We start from the raw sequence: 19,632 nt of genomic DNA on the forward strand, positions 1-19,632 counted from the left end.
CTCATGCAATCTCTTCGACTGAATAGCTGTTTTTCTATGCCAAGATTACCATTGAGATATTTATAAATTGCTATCATGTCCCCCCTCAGGCGTCTTCTCCAGGGAGAATAAATCAAGCGATTGCAGATGCTCTTCATAATTAAGGTCCTCCAATCCCCTAATCAGTTTAGTTGCCCTTCTCTGGACTCTCTCCAGCTCCAACACATCCCTCCTGAGGACTGGCGACCAGAACTGGACAGAATACTCCAGATGCGGTCGGACCAGAGTTTTATAATGTGGAAGGATTATAGACTTATCTCTGGAATACATCCCTTTCTTTATGCATGCTAATATTCTGCTGGCTTTGGCAGCTGCCGCTTGACATTGCATGCTATTGCCTAGTCTATCATCAACCAAGACTCCCAGATCTTTCTCCATTTTTGATTCCCCCAAGGGTTCCCCTCCGAACGTGTATTGTGCTTTTATGACAATCAACAATTAATGACATGGATAAATATTTAGGGAGATCCCTTTTGACCGCTTGTCTTGACTGTATTGCTGGTTTACCATTGGATGTCTGTAAGTGCACACCTGCTTTTTAATACATTTCCTTTTAAGCAGTTTTATACTAGGTGCCTTTTCTTTTGGCTTTTGTGTGATATGGTGAATGAGGGATTCATTCTTCCTCCTCTCCACTCATTGTGAGCCCGGAAGAACATCCAAGGTCATCCTAAGGAGGAATCTGGGAGCTTATCTGTGAAGCCTTTTTGACCTGCATGTCATACGACATTATAGGTCCATACCATCTGGTGAGCGCCCATTTTATTTGTTCCATCTGGTGACGGGATCTGAATATTTGTTCTACCATCTTTTTCCTGAGCTGGATCATTCCTTCACTTTTTTGGGACTTTCTATGGTCTATATATTATCTTATATGGGACTTTATTTTATGATTTAATATTTTCACTTAAGTTGGTTTACCTTATGTGTTTATGGGACTTTCAATGTGATTATATGTCTATGTGATTTCATTATGTTTTTTGTGAATGTTTTTGGTTCACTTATCACATTTAGCGCTGCACTTAACATTTATCCATTTATCTTTGCAACCTGTATTTTCAGTTGTTCAGTGCTGGTAGCCCTTTGTTGATTTGGTTAGCGCGATATACACACTTTTTTTCCAACAATTAACGACATCTTAGGAGTTTTTCATCCTTTTTTTGGCCTAGCGCTCCTTTCAGTGTGTTTTGTAGTCCACCAGATGACTATATGACCTTTACTGCAGCATATTACTAACCAGTAGGTACCCTAATGTTCCAGTCTTTCACAGAAGAGGCAAGAAGAGAACTGTAAATAGATCTTTTATTAAACTTTAGTGAAAAAGACAAGGGAGTTTCATTTTCCTTTGAATTCCAGTACTGGGGACATCTCTTAGGCTCCGGTACACAGGACAGCTCTGGGTAAAGATATAAATCCAGGTCCTGAGGCTCCTCTTGGAATGAACGCATGTCGCGGGCACCGAAGTAATTGAGTTCCGCCGACTTCGCTGATGCCTTATAGGCTTAATAAAGCAGCATTGTCATGGTGCCTGTATCCAGATCTATTTACAAGGAGCTCCTCCTAAACTGGCCTGCGGAGCTAATAATTTACTGAGATCGCTCTCACCTGGAGCTGCGACCGCAATAAAAATACAGAAACGTTCAGGCAGCGAGAGAAGACGTAGGGTGACTTTTTGCGCTTGCAGTCTGTTCGGCACAGATGAACTTGCTCCTCGCCAGCACGCAACTAATTAAAGACACACCCCCCCCCCACCCTAACCTCTTTAATTGGGTTGACACGGTGGGTGAGTCAGTATTCCTGAGTCTGTCCGCTCTCCGGGGTCTGCAGGCTGGTCCGTAGTTTGTACATGTGGTTTAGGGATTCAGTGAAAAACGTCGAGATTGTGTTAATCTCCATCAGCGTCAAATTGTCCAGCTGGCAAAGAAAAAAAAAAAAAAAAAGAGAGAAGCGTCACAGTCGGGAGCACACAAGCAGGTGGATCAGAGGAGGCCAAGCTGGCCGGGAAATTGCTGAGCCAAGTTGGACGCGGGGACAGAGGACAACAGTTGTAGCTACAAAACCAGAATAAAAAGAACAGCTTCTGCTCTGCAAATGTGTGCAAAGATGCCTTGGCTCTCGGCATGGACATATTTCCACGCACGTGGCATTTTCCAGTCCTCAATGGCTCATACTGTTGTAAATTGCAAAGCTGAACTCCACACAGGAAGCTAAAGACAAATAAAATACATACATGGAACTGGTTTACCTGCCAAAAGGAATGGTTACCTAGTTATCCAGTTCTGGGAGGGGACCAGACCTGGTTGTTGCTGGATTGCAGCAGAAAAACATTTACAGGTCATGTCCCTCCCCCAGCACACATATATGTACAAATGACCACACCAGCCTCCCAGTGACATTAATGCCACTATACACAAGACAACTGTAATGAGATATACATTTGATCATAAAGCTCATGACTGCTTGGAGGCCAGGGGTTCAAACACAAGACATAGCAATATATACAGAAGACAAAGGCAATAGCAAAACGTGGGCAATAAAATGGAAATTGACTTGACAAAAAGGGCTATGCCCTAAAAGGGTATCCAGAGCCCCCCACCCTCTAGCTACACCAGTTGTCAATGCATTGCTATTGCTTTGGTCTTCTGTATGTATGGCCACATATGGTGTTTAAAGTGATTGTTATGGGGGCACTCGTGTGGTGCTTGCTCCTGAGCTGCCTCTGTGTCCTTTAGACCAGTGGTCCTCAACCCTGGCCTACAGTGCCCACTAACAGGCCAGATTTGCAAGATAACTGAAATACATCCCAGGTGATATCATTTGCTGCTCAGTGATTGCAGTACTCTAGTCTGCATCTCCCCAAGGTAATACTTAAAATCTGGCCTGTTAGTGGGCCCTGAGGACCGGAGTTGAGGACCACTGCTTCAGACGCACAGAGGATGGCTCGGCCCCGCCCTCTCCACACTAGCCATGATTGACAGCAGTGAGAGCCAATTGCTGTTTCTAAGCCAATGCATTGTGTGAGCGCCGCAGCTCTAGTGCACATCACTGGATAGAGATCAGGCTCAGGTGAGTATAAGGGGAAGCTGGGTGGGGGAAGCGCACTCAGGTTTACCTTCATGCATAGAATGAATGAAGGTAAAAAACATTCTACTTTAAAACCTCTTTAACCTTTTAACTGCCATAGCCATTTTTGCACAATTAAAATAAATATTTTAGGGCTGGAGATTAGAATAAAATAATGATACAGTAAACCCCCGCTCCATCGCGGTTCAGTTTTTGCGGTCCCGGTATATTGCGTTTTTTTTTGTAATGTTATTTTACTATATAAATCATTAAAAATGAAATATTTTTGTGTTTTCCATAGCTCTTGCTATGTCTCTCAGTATCTTTTATGTGTTTAAATGAGTTTCTATTGTTTTAAAGCGGAGTTTCGGCCTCAAATACATTTTTTAACAAAAAATACCCCTAGAATACTAATCCATCGCCCTTTACAGAACCGCTATTCTCATACTTACAAGGTGTACAGTATTGGATTTTAGTTAAAATCTAACTTTTAAAAACGCTGTCTGGGTGCGGCCATCTTAGATGTGGGCATCTGAAGCCGCAGTGTAATCTGCTGTGTCCTTCTTCCTGATTCCAGGGAGTGTTCTGGGAGTTCTTCCTGATTCCAGCCTCCTGGGAGTGATGACAAACCGCTCCCAGGATGCAATGCAAAGGCGGAAGTGATGTCCGTGGCCACAGAGGGGGGGAGAAGGAGGAAGTACAATTAAAAATGCCCTGAAAATAAGGTAAGGGACCCCCGAAAAAAACTGAAAATGCCCAATTGTTGATCAGCATAGCGAGCGCTCCAGGAATCACTAAAGTTGCAAAATAGGCCGGAACTCCACTTTAAAAGTGTGTTTAGAGACCTTAAAATGCTTTTACACGTACAGTGACAGTAAAAAAAAACATGCCTACAATGCATTTTAATAGGGTTTTTCTATTTCGCGGATTTTCACTTTTCGCGGCTGGGTCCGGAACGTAACCCCCGCAATGGAGGGGGGTTTACTGTAGTTCCAATTTTTTTTTATACAACAGTTTATGAAATGCAAAACTTTGATTAAAAACAAAAAAATTACACTAAAGTTTATTTTGGGGTACATAAATTCAAAACATTAACCATTTTTGGTAAAATATAAAAGATGAGGTTGCGTTGATGAAATGGATGCCCAACATGTTAAGCCTTAAAATTGCATACACCTGTGAACTGACGACATTTACCCTTTAAAAGCCCCTATAGGTCATCAGTTTAGAGCTGACCATGACTAATGGGTCTAGAATTATTCATCTGAGTCTGGTAGGCGCAGCAATAAGTGTAGCGCAACCAACATTTTTGTGTTCAGGCCACCTCAACACATCCTGATTTTTTACACTTTTTTCCCCATCACATAGTAGATAAAGAGTCCCCTATGTAATGCATCCTTAGTGGACAGGTTCTCTTAAATGAGAAATCAGGGGTCTGGGGTCTTATCTGTCCTGCTCCATTAGCTTCTTCCCTGGCCATGCTGAATGGAGAGAGTGACACCAGGAGCCGAAGTGGAGTTTTACATGTTCCTTCTGGGGCCTTAGCAGGCAAAGTAGATCAGTGATCGGACATGTCGGTCCCAGGTCCACCAATGGGTGCGCAGGAGGGCTGGGGTGGCAGACACATACGGGTGTGTGGGAAATCAACCTGATAGCTCCACAACTGATTTGTCAGATTTACACTGCTATGTACAGTTGTGGCGGTGAAAGGATTGAGCCCCTGGCCCCGCAGCTATCATGGACTGTATAAGGAATGTATAGTTTATTTGAGTTGCATTATGTGAAGTCGCGTCTATGTTCCTGGGATGGCTGGTGTGATCATTTGTAAATATATCTATTGCTTTGAATACTAGAGATCTTGGAAAAATAATTATTTAAAAGCTATTTAAGCGTGCTAGCATTAATATTCTTTACTTTATAGTGTGTTGAGGGACCATTCAGCAAGTCCCTTTACTTGGCTTTAGCACCTATGCTTTGCATGCCATATTTTAGACATTTTAATTAGGATGTCCAGACTTTTTCTAATCTGCTGGGGATTCACCATGTTTATTTATCCTGGTGACCATTATCACCAAGACTGAACATCCAAAACTTTCAGCTGTTACCATTACAGGAATAGAGTTGTGTTATGTTCAGCTTTAGTTTACTACCAGACAGAAGCTCGGGCATCCTCCAAACTCATTTGTAGCCTCCTCTGTAGCCAAATGTACGTGCTTTTTATACTCCAATTAGCTGCAGGGTCAGATCATCAAATAGGAGGGAATGATTCATTCTGCAGCTCATTGAAGTACAAAAGGAAAAAGAAAAAAAAAAAAAAAAAGAGTAAGTTTGGAATTCTGCTATAGAGATGAATTTGGAGGATATCCAGTTACAAATAAGTGGGAATTTCCTTTTACTTCCTGTTGTGTCCCAAAGTCAGGAAGTGAAGGGAGACCCCCCCCCCCCCCAATAGGGCACAAATGGCAAATAAATTATAGTTTTAAAGCGTATGTTCACCTTTTAAAAGAAAAGGAAAAAGGTAAACACTGTACACCCTTTCCCACTCCCCAGACTGCACGGTACATAAATCCGTGGATGATGAAGCTGTCAGTGCACACGCAGCACCTCCAAGGATCAGAAATCCCCATTCTTCGCCCCTTCTTTCTGCAGAGCTTCCAGTATGGATCACACCTATTTTCTGTGCTGGCCCTGGCTAATCAGAATCATTCTAATCCATCCTGGAAGTGCTGCACAGAGAAGAGCGGGGAATCCCCAGACCACTGTGCCGGCTGCATGGAGGCTGACTGCTCATCACCAAGGTAAGTAAATGGGGAGAACAATGGGGGGGGGGGGGGGGGTCAGTTGGGTGTAAGTGTAATTCACTTTGTTTCCTGAAAAAGGTGAATCATTTAACCTTTTACTGCTCTGGTACTGCTTCGGATACATTTTAAAGCTGAACTCCAGGTAAGTTTAAAGAACGACACTTGCAGTGGGGCACTGCAAGGTTTAAACATTCACTTTTGTCTAGAACTGTGTTTTTCAATGTTTTTTTCAATCAAGGCAACCATTAAAACTATGGACAATCCTGAGGCACCCCATTCTAAAATGTAAAAACTATTCTGATGGTTTTACATCAGGCAGCAACATCAATACATGGACACCCAACATTAAGTGCCGGTTCACACTGCTGCGACCTCTAAGTCGCCTCATAAGGGGCGACTTTTAGCGCGACTTATGAATTTTTTTACACGACTTATATGATAGACGACTTTGTACAACTTTGTATTTGGCCAATCAGAATATGATGTTAGTGTCTGGGGGGTCTAAAAAGTGTCCCTGTGAAGTTTCATCACTGTAGCATGTCCAGAACCAGCAAAAAAAAAAAAAAAAAAAAAAAGCATTTTTCTTATAATTTTTATTAGCACATGAATAGGTCTTCTCTCCACCTGGCCGTTTTTCTTGCAGGCATTTATCGGGCATTTTGGAGGCAGGCATGACTTTTTTTGGATTTAGTGTCTGGGGGGTCTAAAAAATGTCCCTGTGAAGTTTCATCTCTCTAGCATGTCCAGAACCAGAAAAAAAAGAGCATTTTTCTTATAATTATTAATACAGCAGTGTGGCGGCTTCTCTACACCTTGCATTTTTTATTGCCGGCATTTATCGGGCATTTTTTGGGCGTCTCTGGAGGCAGGCATGTCTTTTTTGGATTTAGTGTCTGGGGTGTCTAAAAAGTGTCCCTGTGAAGTTTCAGCTCTGTAGCATGTCCAGAACTCACACTGCTGTATTAATAATTATAAGAAAAATGCTTTTTTTCTGGTTCTGGACATGCTACAGAGATGAAACTTCACAGGTACACTTTTTAGACCCCCCAGACACTAAATCCAAAAAAAGACATGCCTGCCTTCAGACTCCCAAAAAATGCCCGATAAATGCCAGCAATAAAAAATGCAAGGTGTAGAGAAGCCACCACACTGCTGTATTAATAATTATAAGAAAAATGCTCTTTTTTTATGGTTCTGGACCATTTTTATGGAAAGTCGGATCACAAGTCGCTTCAAATAAGACAAGGAGGCGACTCCGATTGAAGTATATGGGACAAGTCGGATCACAGGTCGCCTCAAAGTAGTACAGGACCCTTTTCTGAAGTCGGAGCGACTTCAGTAGGGCCAATTAAGACGGCACTGATTGATTAACATTGCTTTTGTTATGTCAAGCGAGTTGGGGCGACTTGAGGGCACACAAGTCGTGCTAGTGTGAATGGGCTCTAAAGGAAATGTATTCTTTCAAAGCAAATACACTTTTGCAAACTGGTACTGACTAGTACTGACTAGTATTCCAATGTTTCTCTTCTCCCCCAAAGCTAATGGCAGCTAGAAGGTTGTAATGGTCTACAATGTAAACCTGTGGCTTTGTGTAACAGGCTGGTTTCATCCACCCACAAGTTTGTATACAATTTTGGGGCAATTTCAAAGCATTTTGCCTGGGCACCCCTGAAGAAACCTCAAGGTACCCTGGTAGAAAAAGACTGGTACTAGAAAACCAGTACTCACCCCGACCCTCGCTGCCGCAGGATCCTTTACTTTGTGTGGACAGTTTTCCCTGAAGCCTCTTCAACGCACTGTAACGTCACCATGTATGATGGAAAACCTGCTGTCCTGGGGGGGTAGGTCAAGGGATAGGGTAAGTAAAACAATTTTTAACATTACCCTAGACAAGAATGTATGTAACCCTCGCAGCGCCATAAGAACCCCATTGAAAGGGTCGTTTTTAAATCTCCCAGAGTTCAGCTTCAAGATAAAATTCTGTCCTGTTAGGTGGAATTTAAAAAGAAAAAAAAATAATTGGAAGATATTCAGATCACGAATACAGAAGCCTCAGAACTGCCTTGACAGCGATACCGCTGGGCATGACATAGTAAAACACGTTGGTACCTTAGCGTGAGCTTCTTGTTCCCGCACAAAGCTGTCTGCAGACAGCCGGAGTTTGGCGATTCGCGTGTCCCAGGTGTCTTTAACAAGCGTCCTGATCTCATCAGCTTTTGGAATGTTGTCTGAGGCGCTGTGAACAAAAACAGTGTGCTAAAAAATAAAAAAAAACCTCTCTGGGGTATTTTCAGACAGTACACTTGTTTTAATTGATGTTCACCTAAGAATACATTTAGTTAAGCCTGTCAATGTTTTACCTACTTGCCAATTCACATTCAGAGGCTTATTGTGTGCGAGTCGGTAGGTGACAATTCTCACTGCTACAGCACAGCCTCCACCCCCACTAAACTGCTGCGATAAATCAAATCGCATATAAAATTATAGGTATAGCCAGCTAAAAAAAAAAAGTGTCTTATGTTAAGTGGCATCCCGTCTGTAGATTTCTATTGCGCTAATAAAAAGCAGTAATTTATATATATTGTTTTATATATCGTTCCCCCCCAACACGCAAAGGAAATTTCTAAATAAAATTTTTCCATTCTTATTACATACCTTAATGTAGATCCAGTAAAGTAATCATTGGGTCTCTGTGCTTCTGTATGCACTGCAGGCGGATCATGGCTGGTGGGAGGGGCCGGCTCGAGCGGAAGTGCTCCCTTCACCCTGCAATCTTCCGGCCATTCAGAATGCATAGCGCGCACCAGGCTGTGAAGCTGCAAGCTATCACAGCCTGTTGCCAGCACTAGTGATACCAGCACCGGAGAGAGCCGAGGGGAGAGAGCCGAGGGGAGAGAGCCGAGGGGAGAGAGCCGAGGGGAGAGAGCCGAGGGGAGAGAGCCGAGGGGAGAGAGCCGAGGGGAGAGAGCCGAGGGCCGAGGTTTCGGGTGGCTGCATTGCTGGGTCGTGGGACAGGTAAGTGGGTGTTTATTAAAAGTCAGCAGCTACACTTTTTGTAGCTGCTGACTTTTAATAAACACAAACTGCTGAAAGTCCGCTTTAAGCAATCACATTCAAATTCAAGTTAAATAGGAGTCAGTACACACCTGCCATCATTTATTGTGCCTCTGATTAACCCCAAAGTTCAGCTGTTCTAGTAGGTCTTTCCTGACATTTTCTTAGTTGCATCCTACAGCAAAAGCCATGGTCTGCAGAGAGCTTCCAAAGCATCAGAGGGATCTCAATGTTAAAAAGGTATCAGCCAGGAGAAGGGAACAATAGAATTTCCAAGACATTAGATATACCATGGAACACAGTGAAAACAGTCATCAAGTTGAAAAAATATGGCACAACAGTGACATCACCAAGAACTGGACGTCCCTCCAAAATTGATAAAAAGACAAGAAAAAAAAATGGTCAGGGAGGCTGCCAAGAGGCCTACAGCAACCATAAAGGAAATATAGTCTGCAACTCCTTGCTTGCTCTTTAAAATCTTCAAAATGTATTGATGCTCCATAAAAAGACACAGTAACAGACAGCAGATGTAAACGTGTTTCAGCCTTGTGGGCCTTGTTCACTACAGCAACATTAAAGGAGCTGCAGAGATATCTGGCAAGTACTGGCTGTGTAGTAAATGCAACAACAATCTCCCATATTCTTCATATGTCTGGGCTAGAGTGGGGAGACGGAAGCCTTTTCTTATGAAGAAAAACATCCAAGCCCGGCTAAATTGTCAAAAACACATCTGAAGTCTCACAAAACCCATGTCGGAAAATGTTTTCTGGTCTGATGAAGCCAAGGTTGAACTTTTTGGCCATAATTCCAAAAGATATGTTTGGTGCAAAAACAACACTGCACATCACCAAAAGAACACCATACCCACTGTGAAGCATGGTGGTGGCAGCATCATGCTTTGGGGCTGTATTTCTTCAGCTGGAACAGGGGCCTTAGTCAAGGTAGAGGGAATTGTGAACCGTTCCAAATATCAGTCAATATTGGCATAAAACCTTCAGGATTCTGTTAGAAAGCTGAACATGGAGAGGAACTTCGTCTTTCAGCATGACAACCACCCAAAGCATCCAAATCAACAAAGGAATGGCTTCACCAGAAGAAAGTTTAAAGTTTTAGAATGGCCCAGAACCAAATCCGATTGAAAATCTGTGGGGTGATCAGAAGAGGGCTGTGCACAGGAGATGCCCTCACAATCTGACAGATTTGGAGGGTTTTTTGCAAAGAAGAGAGTGGGCAAATATTGCTAAGTCAGGATGTGCCATGCTGAGAGACTCGTACCCAAAAAGACTGAGTGCTGTAATAAAATCAAAAAGGTGCTTCAACAAAGTATTAGTTTAAAGGGTGTGCACACTTATGCAATCATATTTTAGTTTTTTTAATTTGACTTCCCTCCACCCAAAAGATTTCAGTTTGTTGTTCAACTGAGTTGTACAGTTCATAGGTCACATTACAGGTGGAAAAAGTTCTGAAATTTTTTATCTTGGTCTAATTTTTTTTAACAGGGGTGTGTAGACTTTTTATATCCACTGTATGTACAGCACCTTGCTGGCCCCTCCCACCAGCCATGATCTGCCTGCAGTGCATACAGACCCAATGAGGACTTTGGGTGTGTAGACTTTTTATAGCCACTGTAGCTTCCTGAAAATATCACAGCGCCCCGAGTCCTCAGCCCTAATAATGTAAGCAGCGAGATGGCGCTTAGAGGAAGTTATGCAAATATCAAATCACCTGGGCAGGATGTAAGGGCTGGGTCACACCTATGGCCACTTAGAGCTTGTAGCAAGACAGGCTGTGCAGGAGGTATGCATTGGGAAAGCTGCAGCTTGTTAAACCCAGAACAGAGCTTTGCAGTGTATTGGGGGTTTTTAAAGTGCAGAGAGGTTAACTAACAATTTACCTTAACGCAAGGCGGCTGCTAAGCTTCTTTTATCCCAACCGAGTGTCCTTTAACATCCCACTGAGATAAATGTGCAATTCCACATACAGTATCACCTTCAGTGTAAGGCGAGTTCTCTATATTGACTTACTGGTTCAGCAGCAATTTAGTGAGCTCCATGTAATGCAGGTTCGGCATGGGGGTGAAGGTCTCCTCTCGACGTTCGTTGTCCCGGATCTGCTCCAGCTTTTCTGAAAATGGATACATTTAAAAATTAACAAATGGCTGATGGATGCTGTGCAAACCCCCCTCACTGTTATAACACCAGAATAAATAGTTTTTTTAAGTTCGCAGACATTGTTTCAATTAATTTCTTTCAAACCCCGATGAAGGGAGCAGAGCCCCTGAAAACGTGTTGATTGGCAAACAATTTATCTTTGGAAAAAAACTTGATTCGGGCCTGGAATATCCACTTTAAGCCCACGGGGTTGAACCTGTGTACCAGATCATGCGTATATACGTTATCCAACACTTCCGAGACGGGTAATATAGATATTCGCCAGCACACAGTGATCTTCAATTTCGTCCAAACATTTTTTTTTATTAAAGAAAGATCACAAAGCAGTGTCGTGCAACGTTCCAGAGCCATGCAGGACCCCTTCATCGGGCATGTGATAAGTGCATGCAGTCGTGCAAAGTTATTTAAGTGAAAATCCACCAATCAGAACCAGCAGAGAGCATATGGCCCCTCCCACCCCACATGACATTACCAGTCCTGCCAAAAATACATATGCAATTGTTACACACATTATATTATATATATATATATATACACACACACACACACACACACACACAATATATATTATACATAAAGAGTTTGTCAGCTGTGGCAGTATGGCAATATAGCAATGCTGCGGCTCTCTTTGGCCCTTTAAATAATTCCACATATACTACACGTGTTGATCGGCAGATGCGCCCAATCGAATGAGCCATGTCGGCGTTGCTGGTTGCCAAGCAACCAGCCAGGAAAGCCAAGGCACTCCAAAGTGACAGCAGTCAATGCTCAGCAGCTGACAAACTCAGTATATATATATATATATATAACATTTGTATATGTATTTTTAGCAGGATTGATGATGTCATATGTTGTTATTGGTTCAGAGGGGCCACTTGCTCTCTGGTTCCGATTGGTGGATTTTCACTTAAATACTACTGCATGCACTTGTCACATGCCTGATGAAGGGGTCCTGCGGGGTCCAAAATGTTGCACTACTCTGGTTTGTGATGTGATCTTTCTTTAACAAAAAAAAAAAAAAAAGCGCTTGGACTAAATTGAAGATCCCTAGCATGCTGGCAAATATCTACATTACTGTGCATGTTCCAATATCCAGCTGGCGGTCGCTACAGCACCCGGTACCTTAAGAGCTCATTCCAGGAACGTGTGCGATGGGAATATGGACTGTACACTTCTGGGGACGCGCATACGCGCCTTCAGCAGCACACAACAGAAGCAGGGTACACAATGTCCTCTGGCACACAACGGTCTTCAGCCAGAAAGGACAGAACTGCGATCTGCCTATGTAAACAAGGCAGATCGCCGTTCTGACAGGAGGGAAAGGATGGAGTTTGTGTCCCTGCAAAGCAAGGAATAAATTCCATCTCTTCCCCTAGTAAGATCACCTCACACAGTACAGTAAAACACTGGCTAGGCAGACATTTAAACCTTTGATTGCTCCTGATGTTAACCCCTTCCCAGCCAGTGTAATTAGTAGTGCATATTATTAGCACTGCTTACTGTATTAGTGTCACTGGTCCCCAAAAAGTGTCAGAATATCCGCCACAATATCGCACTCCTGCTATAAGTCGCTGATCGCCACCATTACGCCCATTGAGAGACGTAGACTTCTTGATTGATATCAGTAGGGTTATACTGCCCCCTACAGGAGTAGGACACTAGGCAGAAAAAAAGTTCTGGCTACGCCTATGGGCAGTCCCAGTCTGCGTTTGTCAATGAGAATAAAAAGTTTGCAGGATGGTTGGGACTTTAAAGTAAACTATATTTGACATATATATATATATATATATATATATATATATATATAGTTACCTTTAAAGTCCCAACCATTCCTCAAGGGGGTTTTTTGTCACTAACTCTATAGGGATTATGGTAACACAGTACTTGGAAACTACCTACATATATTTACAAAAAGTTTGCAGGTGCTACAACTTTTGCACAAACCAATATTAACCTTTTTACATTTTTTTTTTTTAACCAAAAGTATGTAGCAGAATACATATTGGCCTAAATTGATGAAGAAATTAGATTCTTTTTTATTGTATATGTTTCATAGCAGAAAAGGAAAAATATATATTTTTTTTTTCCCAAAATTGTCTTTTTTTTTTGTTTATAGCGCAAAAAATAAAACTGCAGAAGTGATTAAATATCGCTAAAAGAAAGCTTTATTTGTGGGGGAAAAAAAAAGAACATAAATTTTATTTGGCTCCAGAGTTGCATGACCATGCAATTGTCAGTTTAAAGTGATTGTAAAGTCTTTTTTTTTTGTCAGTTAAAATAACATGTTATACTTCCCTCCCCTGTGCAGTAGGTTTTTCACAGGGCAGCCCGGATCCTCCTCTTCTCAGGTGGCTGGCTGGAGCTCCTGGCCCCTCCCTCCCTCCTGTTGAGTGGCCACCACAGCAAGCAGCTTGCTGTGGTGGCACCCGAGCCAAGCTCTGTATCTATTCAGACATGGAGCTGACATTCAACCCATCCCCTCTTTCTGCTGATTGGCTGAGTTTGATTGACAGCAGCGGGAGCCAATCAGGAGGGAGAGTGACGGATTGCTAAGGCATTTGTGGACATCGCTGGATAGAGAGGGGGAGGGGCTCAGGTAAGTATTAGGGGGTGCCTGCACACAGAAGGCTTTTTTTTTTCTTAATGCATAGAATGCATTAAAATAAAAACCTTCTGACTTTACAACCACTTTAAGTAACGCGGTGCTGTATCGCAAAAAATGGCCTGCTCACGAAGGGGGGTAAAACTTCCGGAGGACAATTGGATATCATAGGGTTGATCCTTCAGCTTTAGACTCACTTATTTACAAAAGAATGACACACAGACATGCCAACTAGGGAAATTAAAATCAAAACCATGCAAAGGTGTCAAACTGGCGGCCCTGCAGCTGATGAGGAACTACAAGTCCCATGATGCATTGCAAGGCTGACAGTTACAAGCATGACTCCCACAGGCAGAGGCATGATGGCACTTGTAGTTCTGCAACAGCTGGAAGGCCGCCAGTTTGATACCACTTCCAGTGGAGATCTGTGCACTGGGCTGCAGTCATTCTCTACCAGTGAAAGGATACAAAGTATCACTTACCCACATCCATCCACTCTGGGGGGACGATGCGACATTTCTGCCTCTGCTTCAGATTGATGGCCATCCAGAGCGGGACCTGGACAGGCAGCCCAGGATTGAATGGACCCAAATCACCCTGGAAAGGGAAAACCGTCAGTCTTACTGGAAATCCAACGTTTACCGTTCAATATCAGCATACATCTGTGGAGGGGCCGCATTTACCTACGTGGGGATGCACAGGTGTTCCATGCATCTCATCCCATTCATATCAGGTGGGACAAATCAGCTGCTGCTCAAATTTTGACAGCTGTGCGGCCCCAAATGCCACTGTCTGCTTTCAGAGCCACGCATTCACACGTCTGTCATATTGGAATGTACCATGGCGCCGTACAACGTGAGATACAGTGCCTTGCGAAAGTATTCATCCCCCTTGAACTTTGACCTTTTGCCACATTTCAGGCTTCAAACAAAGATATAAAACTAATTTTTTGTGAAAAATCAACAACAAGTGGGACACAATCATGAAGTGGAACGAAATTTATTGGATATTTAAAACTTTAACAAATGAAAAACTGAAAAATTGGGCATGCAAAATTATTCAGCCCCCCTTAAGTTAATACTTTGTAGCGCCACCTTTTGCTGCGATTACAGCTGTAAGTCGCTTGGGGTAGGTCTATCAGTTTTGCACATCGAGAGACTGAAATTTTTGCCCATTCCTCCTTGCAAAACAGCTCGAGCTCAGTGAGGTCAGATGGAGAGCGTTTGTGAACAGCAGTTTTCAGTTCTTTCCACAGATTCTCGATTGGATTCAGGTCTGGACTTTGACTTGGCCATTCTAACACCTGGATATGTTTATTTGTGAACCATTCCATTGTAGATTTTGCTTTATGTTTTGGATCATTGTCTTGTTGGAAGACAAATCTCCGTCCCAGTCTCAGGTCTTTTGCAGACTCCATCAGGTTTTCTTCCAGAATGGTCCTGTATTTGGCTCCATCCATCTTCCCATCATTTTTAACCATCTTCCCTGTCCCTGCTGAAGAAAAGCAGGCCCAAACCATGATGCTGCCACCACCATGTTTGACAGTGGGGATGGTGTGTTCAGGGTGATGAGCTGTGTTGCTTTTACGCCAAACATAACGTTTTTCATTGTTGCCAAAAAGTTTGATTTTGGTTTCATCTGACCAGAGCACCTTCTTCCACATGTTTGGTGTCTTCCAGGTGGCTTGTGGCAAACTTTAAACGACACTTTTTATGGATATCTTTAAGAAATGGCTTTCTTCTTGCCACTCTTCCATAAAGGCCAGATTTGTGCAGTATACAACTGATTGTTGTCCTATGGACAGAGTCTCCCACCTCAGCTGTAGATCTCTGCAGTTCATCCAGAGTGATCATGGGCCTCTTGGCTGCATCTCTGATCAGTCTTCTCCTTGTATGAGCTGAAAGTTTAGAGGGACGGCCAGGTCTTCGTAGATTTGCAGTGGTCTGATACTCCTTCCATTTCAATATTATCGCTTGCACAGTGCTCCTTGGGATGTTTAAAGCTTGGGAAATCTTTTTTTATCCAAATCCGGCTTTAAACTTCTCCACAACAGTATCTCGGACCTGCCTGGTGTGTTCCTTGTTCTTCATGATGTTCTCTGCGCTTTAAAGGGACCTCTGAGACTATCACAGTGCAGGTGTATTTATACGGAGACTTGATTACACACAGGTGGATTCTATTTATCATCATTAGTCATTTAGGTCAACATTGGATCATTCAGAGATCCTCACTGAACTTCTGGAGAGAGTTTGCTGCACTGAAAGTAAAGGGGCTGAATAATTTTGCACTCCCAATTTTTCAGTTTTTCATTTGTTAACAAAGTTTGAAATATCCAATAAATTTCGTTCCACTTCATGATTGTGTCCCACTTGTTTTTGATTCTTCACAAAAAATTACAGTTTTATATCTTTATGTTTGAAGCCTGAAATGTGGCAAAAGGTCGCAAAGTTCAAGGGGGCCAAATACTTTCGCAAGGCACTGTAACGGTACATCTGTCTTTAGTCTCCCATTATATTATTAACTAACTGCAGCCCAATCACAGTGCATTTACTGCGCAGGCTGGAAGACACACATGTACATCATTAACCACTTTACCTCTGCTTACAGTAATATTACTGCGGCAGAGTGGCTCGTTATCGTCTGACGACGTAGTACTACGTCGTCAGACACTCCCCCTTCTGGGCGGCGCTTGCGCGCCGCCGGAGGCTCGCTCCCGCTGTTTTCATTCACAGCGGGAGTCGGGCCAGGGGAGGAGCAGCGGCGATCGCCGCTGCTCTTACCCGATCGTCGGGGATCGAGTCTGGAGATCCGCCCGCTGTGTGTAAACACAGCGGGCGGATCTCCATAGTGACAGGGAGTGACAGATCGGACTGTTCAGCATAGCTGGACATCCGATCTGTCCCTGTGTCACTCAGTCACCTCCCCCCCTACACGTCAGTAAGCACCAGGCATACATTAACCCCTCCCTCTCCAATAAAATTAACCCCTTCCCTGCCAGTGTCATTTTTACAGTAACAGTGCATATATATAGCACTGATTACTGCAGTAATGTCACTGGTAACCCCAAAAGTGTCAAAAATGTCAGTCAAGGGTCCGATCTGTCCGCCGCAATGTCGCAGTCCCGCAAAAAAAAAAAAAAAAAAAAAAAAAAAAAAAAAAAAAAAAAAATCGCAGATCGCCGCCATTACGCGTTAAAAAAAAAAACACCAAAAATGACAGAAATCTTTCCCTTTGTTAGTAAACGCAATAACTTTTGCGCAAACCAATCAAAATACGCTTATTGCGATTTTTTTTACCAAACATAGGTAGCAGAAAACAAATTGGTCAAAAATTTTTAAAAAAATTGGTTTTTACATCTTTTTTGGGGGGAATTTCATATAAAAAAAATGTTAAAAATATTGTTATTTTTTCAAAATAAACGCTCTTTTTTTGTTTATAGCGCAAAAAGTAAAAATCGCACAGGTGATCAAATACCACCAAAAGAAAGCTCTGCTTGTGGGAAAAAAAGGACGTAAATTTAGTTTGGGTACGGCGTCGCACGACCGCGCAATTGTCAGTTGAATTCGCACAGCGCCGAATCGCAAAAAGTGGCCTGGACGGAAGACAGCAAAATCCTCCGGTGGTAAAGTGGTTAAGCCAAGGGCACACAGCCCACTGCTCCCGTGACCGATGCGTCCAGCAGACGCAGCCAGGGGATCATGCGATCACAACAAAGCGGTTATAAATTAATTAAATTCATGATAGCTCAAAACATTCCTGTTAGAGTTTACAATTTTAACAGCAATCAAAGTGTAAAAAAAAAATCCCTGATCACCCCCCAGGGGGATATAGAACAGGCGCAGTAGAATGGTTACAGGCCTCTATAGCACTGGCATAGTCCATAGCGCTGTATATAGTGGGGGGGGGGCACACAATTATTGTATTGGAGCACAATGATTAGACACGCCCCCTATAGCGCCTGCACAGTCCATAGCGTTGTACAAAGCGAGGACGCACAGGTCTATGAGGGCTCCCATTATAATAGTTGCCTTCTATGTCACCAACACTGTCCGTAGCGCAGCTATCCTACCCCCGCCCAGCCGGTGAAGCTCACCCCGATGAGGTAGACCTTGTCCAAGCTGAAGTTGGGGATGACGGTCACCATCTCCTTCTCCGCTAGGAACTCCACCTCGCAGGCGTCCATCTCCACAGCTTCTTTTCCCGCGCTCACCCCTCCAGCCAATCACGGGCCGCATGCGTTCCAGAGCAGGGGCGGGCTCGGCGAGGCGTGGAACGCATGGAAAACCCGGAAGCTGTGGGCGCATCGCTGGACTGTGTCACGTGACGGCGAAGGATACAATGTTGCAGCGTGGATGTTGGGGAGCAGCAGGGCAATACCTCACCAAATTAATGATGTCCCCTCCCCATAATGTGTTCCCACTAAAGCTGAATTTCACTCTTTTTTTCACACTTAAGATTTTTCCCAAATTTCATAGATTTTGAATACTTTATTCTGTACTGGGGTGACAACGTTCACTAAACTGTATCTATGGGGGCACAGAGTGGTCACCCCAGGACAAGAAGTTTATTATGAAGACTACAGAACCCCTCCTCCTCTCCTCATCTTCATAATATGGGAAGGCGGGATGTTCTGTAGTCCCTAGAAGGGACATTATAACTGATGATGGACGGCACAGGAAGTTATCAGTTCACCGGATTTCTGGCAGGATCAACATAATAAACATATATAACAAAATGCTAAAAATAAATTAGTTAACCACTTCAATACCCGATTCAATAGTCTTTCACCCCCTTCCTGCCCAGGACAATTTTCAGCTTTCAGCGTTGTCACACTTTGAATGACAATTGCACAGTCATGCAACACTATATGTTTTTTATTATTTTTTTGCTTTCACACAAATAGAGCTTTCTATTGCGGGTATTTAACCACTTTACAACCGGAGGATTTTGCTGTCTTACGTCCAGGCCACTTTTTGCGATTCAGCGCTGTGCAACTTTAACTGACAATTGCGCGGTTGTGCGACGCCGTACCCAAACGAAATTTACGTCCTTTTTTTCCCACAAACAGAGCTTTCTTTTGGTGGTATTTGATCACCTGTGCGATTTTTACTTTTTGCGCTATAAACAAAAAAAGAGCGTTTATATTGAAAAAATAACAATATTTTTAACATTTTTTTATATGAAATTCCCCCCAAAAAAATGTAAAAATCAAAATTTTTTTACATTTTTGGCCAATTTGTTTTCTACTACCTATGTTTGCAAAAAAAATCACAATAAGCGTATTTTGATTGGTTTGCGCAAAAGTTATTACGTTTACTAACTAAGGGAAAGATTTATGTAATTTTTGGTGTTTTTTTTTTAACGAGTAATGGCGACGATCTGCGTTTTTTTTTTGCGGGACTGCGACATTGCGGCGGACAGATCGGACCCTTGACTGACATTTTTGACACTTTTGGGGGTACCAGTGACATTACTACAGTAATCAGCGCTAAAAATATGCACTGTTACTGTAAAAATGACACTGGCAGGGAAGGGGTTAATTTTATTGGAGAGGGAGGGGTTAATGTATGAAGAGAAAGGAGGGGGAAGGTGTATGGCGCTGCCAAAAACTGCTGATGTTTCTATATGTCCAAAATTTAGGCGTTATAGATACATACAATATAAATCACCACTATGAATAAAGTGTCCAGTGCATCCTATGTGTCTTCCTATTGAATGTGCAATACTAAAAGATAATACAAATAAATAATAAATATTTGTGCTGAAAAGTGGATATAGAATAAGTGAGAATTGGTATGATGAGAAAATTAGATGAAATGTATGAATTAAAAAATAGATAAAGGGGTGAATTGTACAGAATAAAAATAAATATATAAAAAATAAAAAATATATAAAAAATATA

General features: G+C 42.7%; 1 protein-coding gene across 1 annotated transcript; it reads right to left on the reverse strand.

Annotated features, from left to right (window-relative positions):
- Window positions 1–1,321: 1,321 nt before the first annotated feature.
- On the reverse strand, window positions 1,322–17,962 carry GINS2 (GINS complex subunit 2). The gene is made up of 5 exons (XM_082270551.1): window positions 17,824–17,962; window positions 14,213–14,327; window positions 10,982–11,081; window positions 8,013–8,139; window positions 1,322–1,953 (listed from the first exon to the last, which is right to left on the reverse strand). The coding sequence occupies exons 1-5, from the start codon at window positions 17,911–17,913 to the stop codon at window positions 1,828–1,830; spliced, it is 558 nt and encodes a 185-aa protein (XP_082126677.1). The 5' UTR covers window positions 17,914–17,962; the 3' UTR covers window positions 1,322–1,827.
- Window positions 17,963–19,632: the final 1,670 nt, after the last annotated feature.

This window comes from Pelophylax lessonae (assembly GCF_965119305.1).
Source record: "Pelophylax lessonae genome assembly, chromosome: 10".
NCBI classification, from domain to species: domain Eukaryota; kingdom Metazoa; phylum Chordata; class Amphibia; order Anura; family Ranidae; genus Pelophylax; species Pelophylax lessonae.

Bases quoted from the DNA above. Each gene is read 5' to 3' on its own strand.
- GINS2 (XM_082270551.1), bottom strand. From the start codon at position 17,913: ATGGACGCCTGCGAGGTGGAGTTCCTAGCGGAGAAGGAGATGGTGACC. The intron at 14,328-17,823 runs GTGAGCTTCACC...TTCCCTTTCCAG, and splicing joins ACAAGGTCTACCTCATCGGG to GGTGATTTGGGTCCATTCAA. The intron at 8,140-10,981 runs GTAAGTCAATAT...TTTTGTTCACAG, and splicing joins ACTAAATTGCTGCTGAACCA to CGCCTCAGACAACATTCCAA.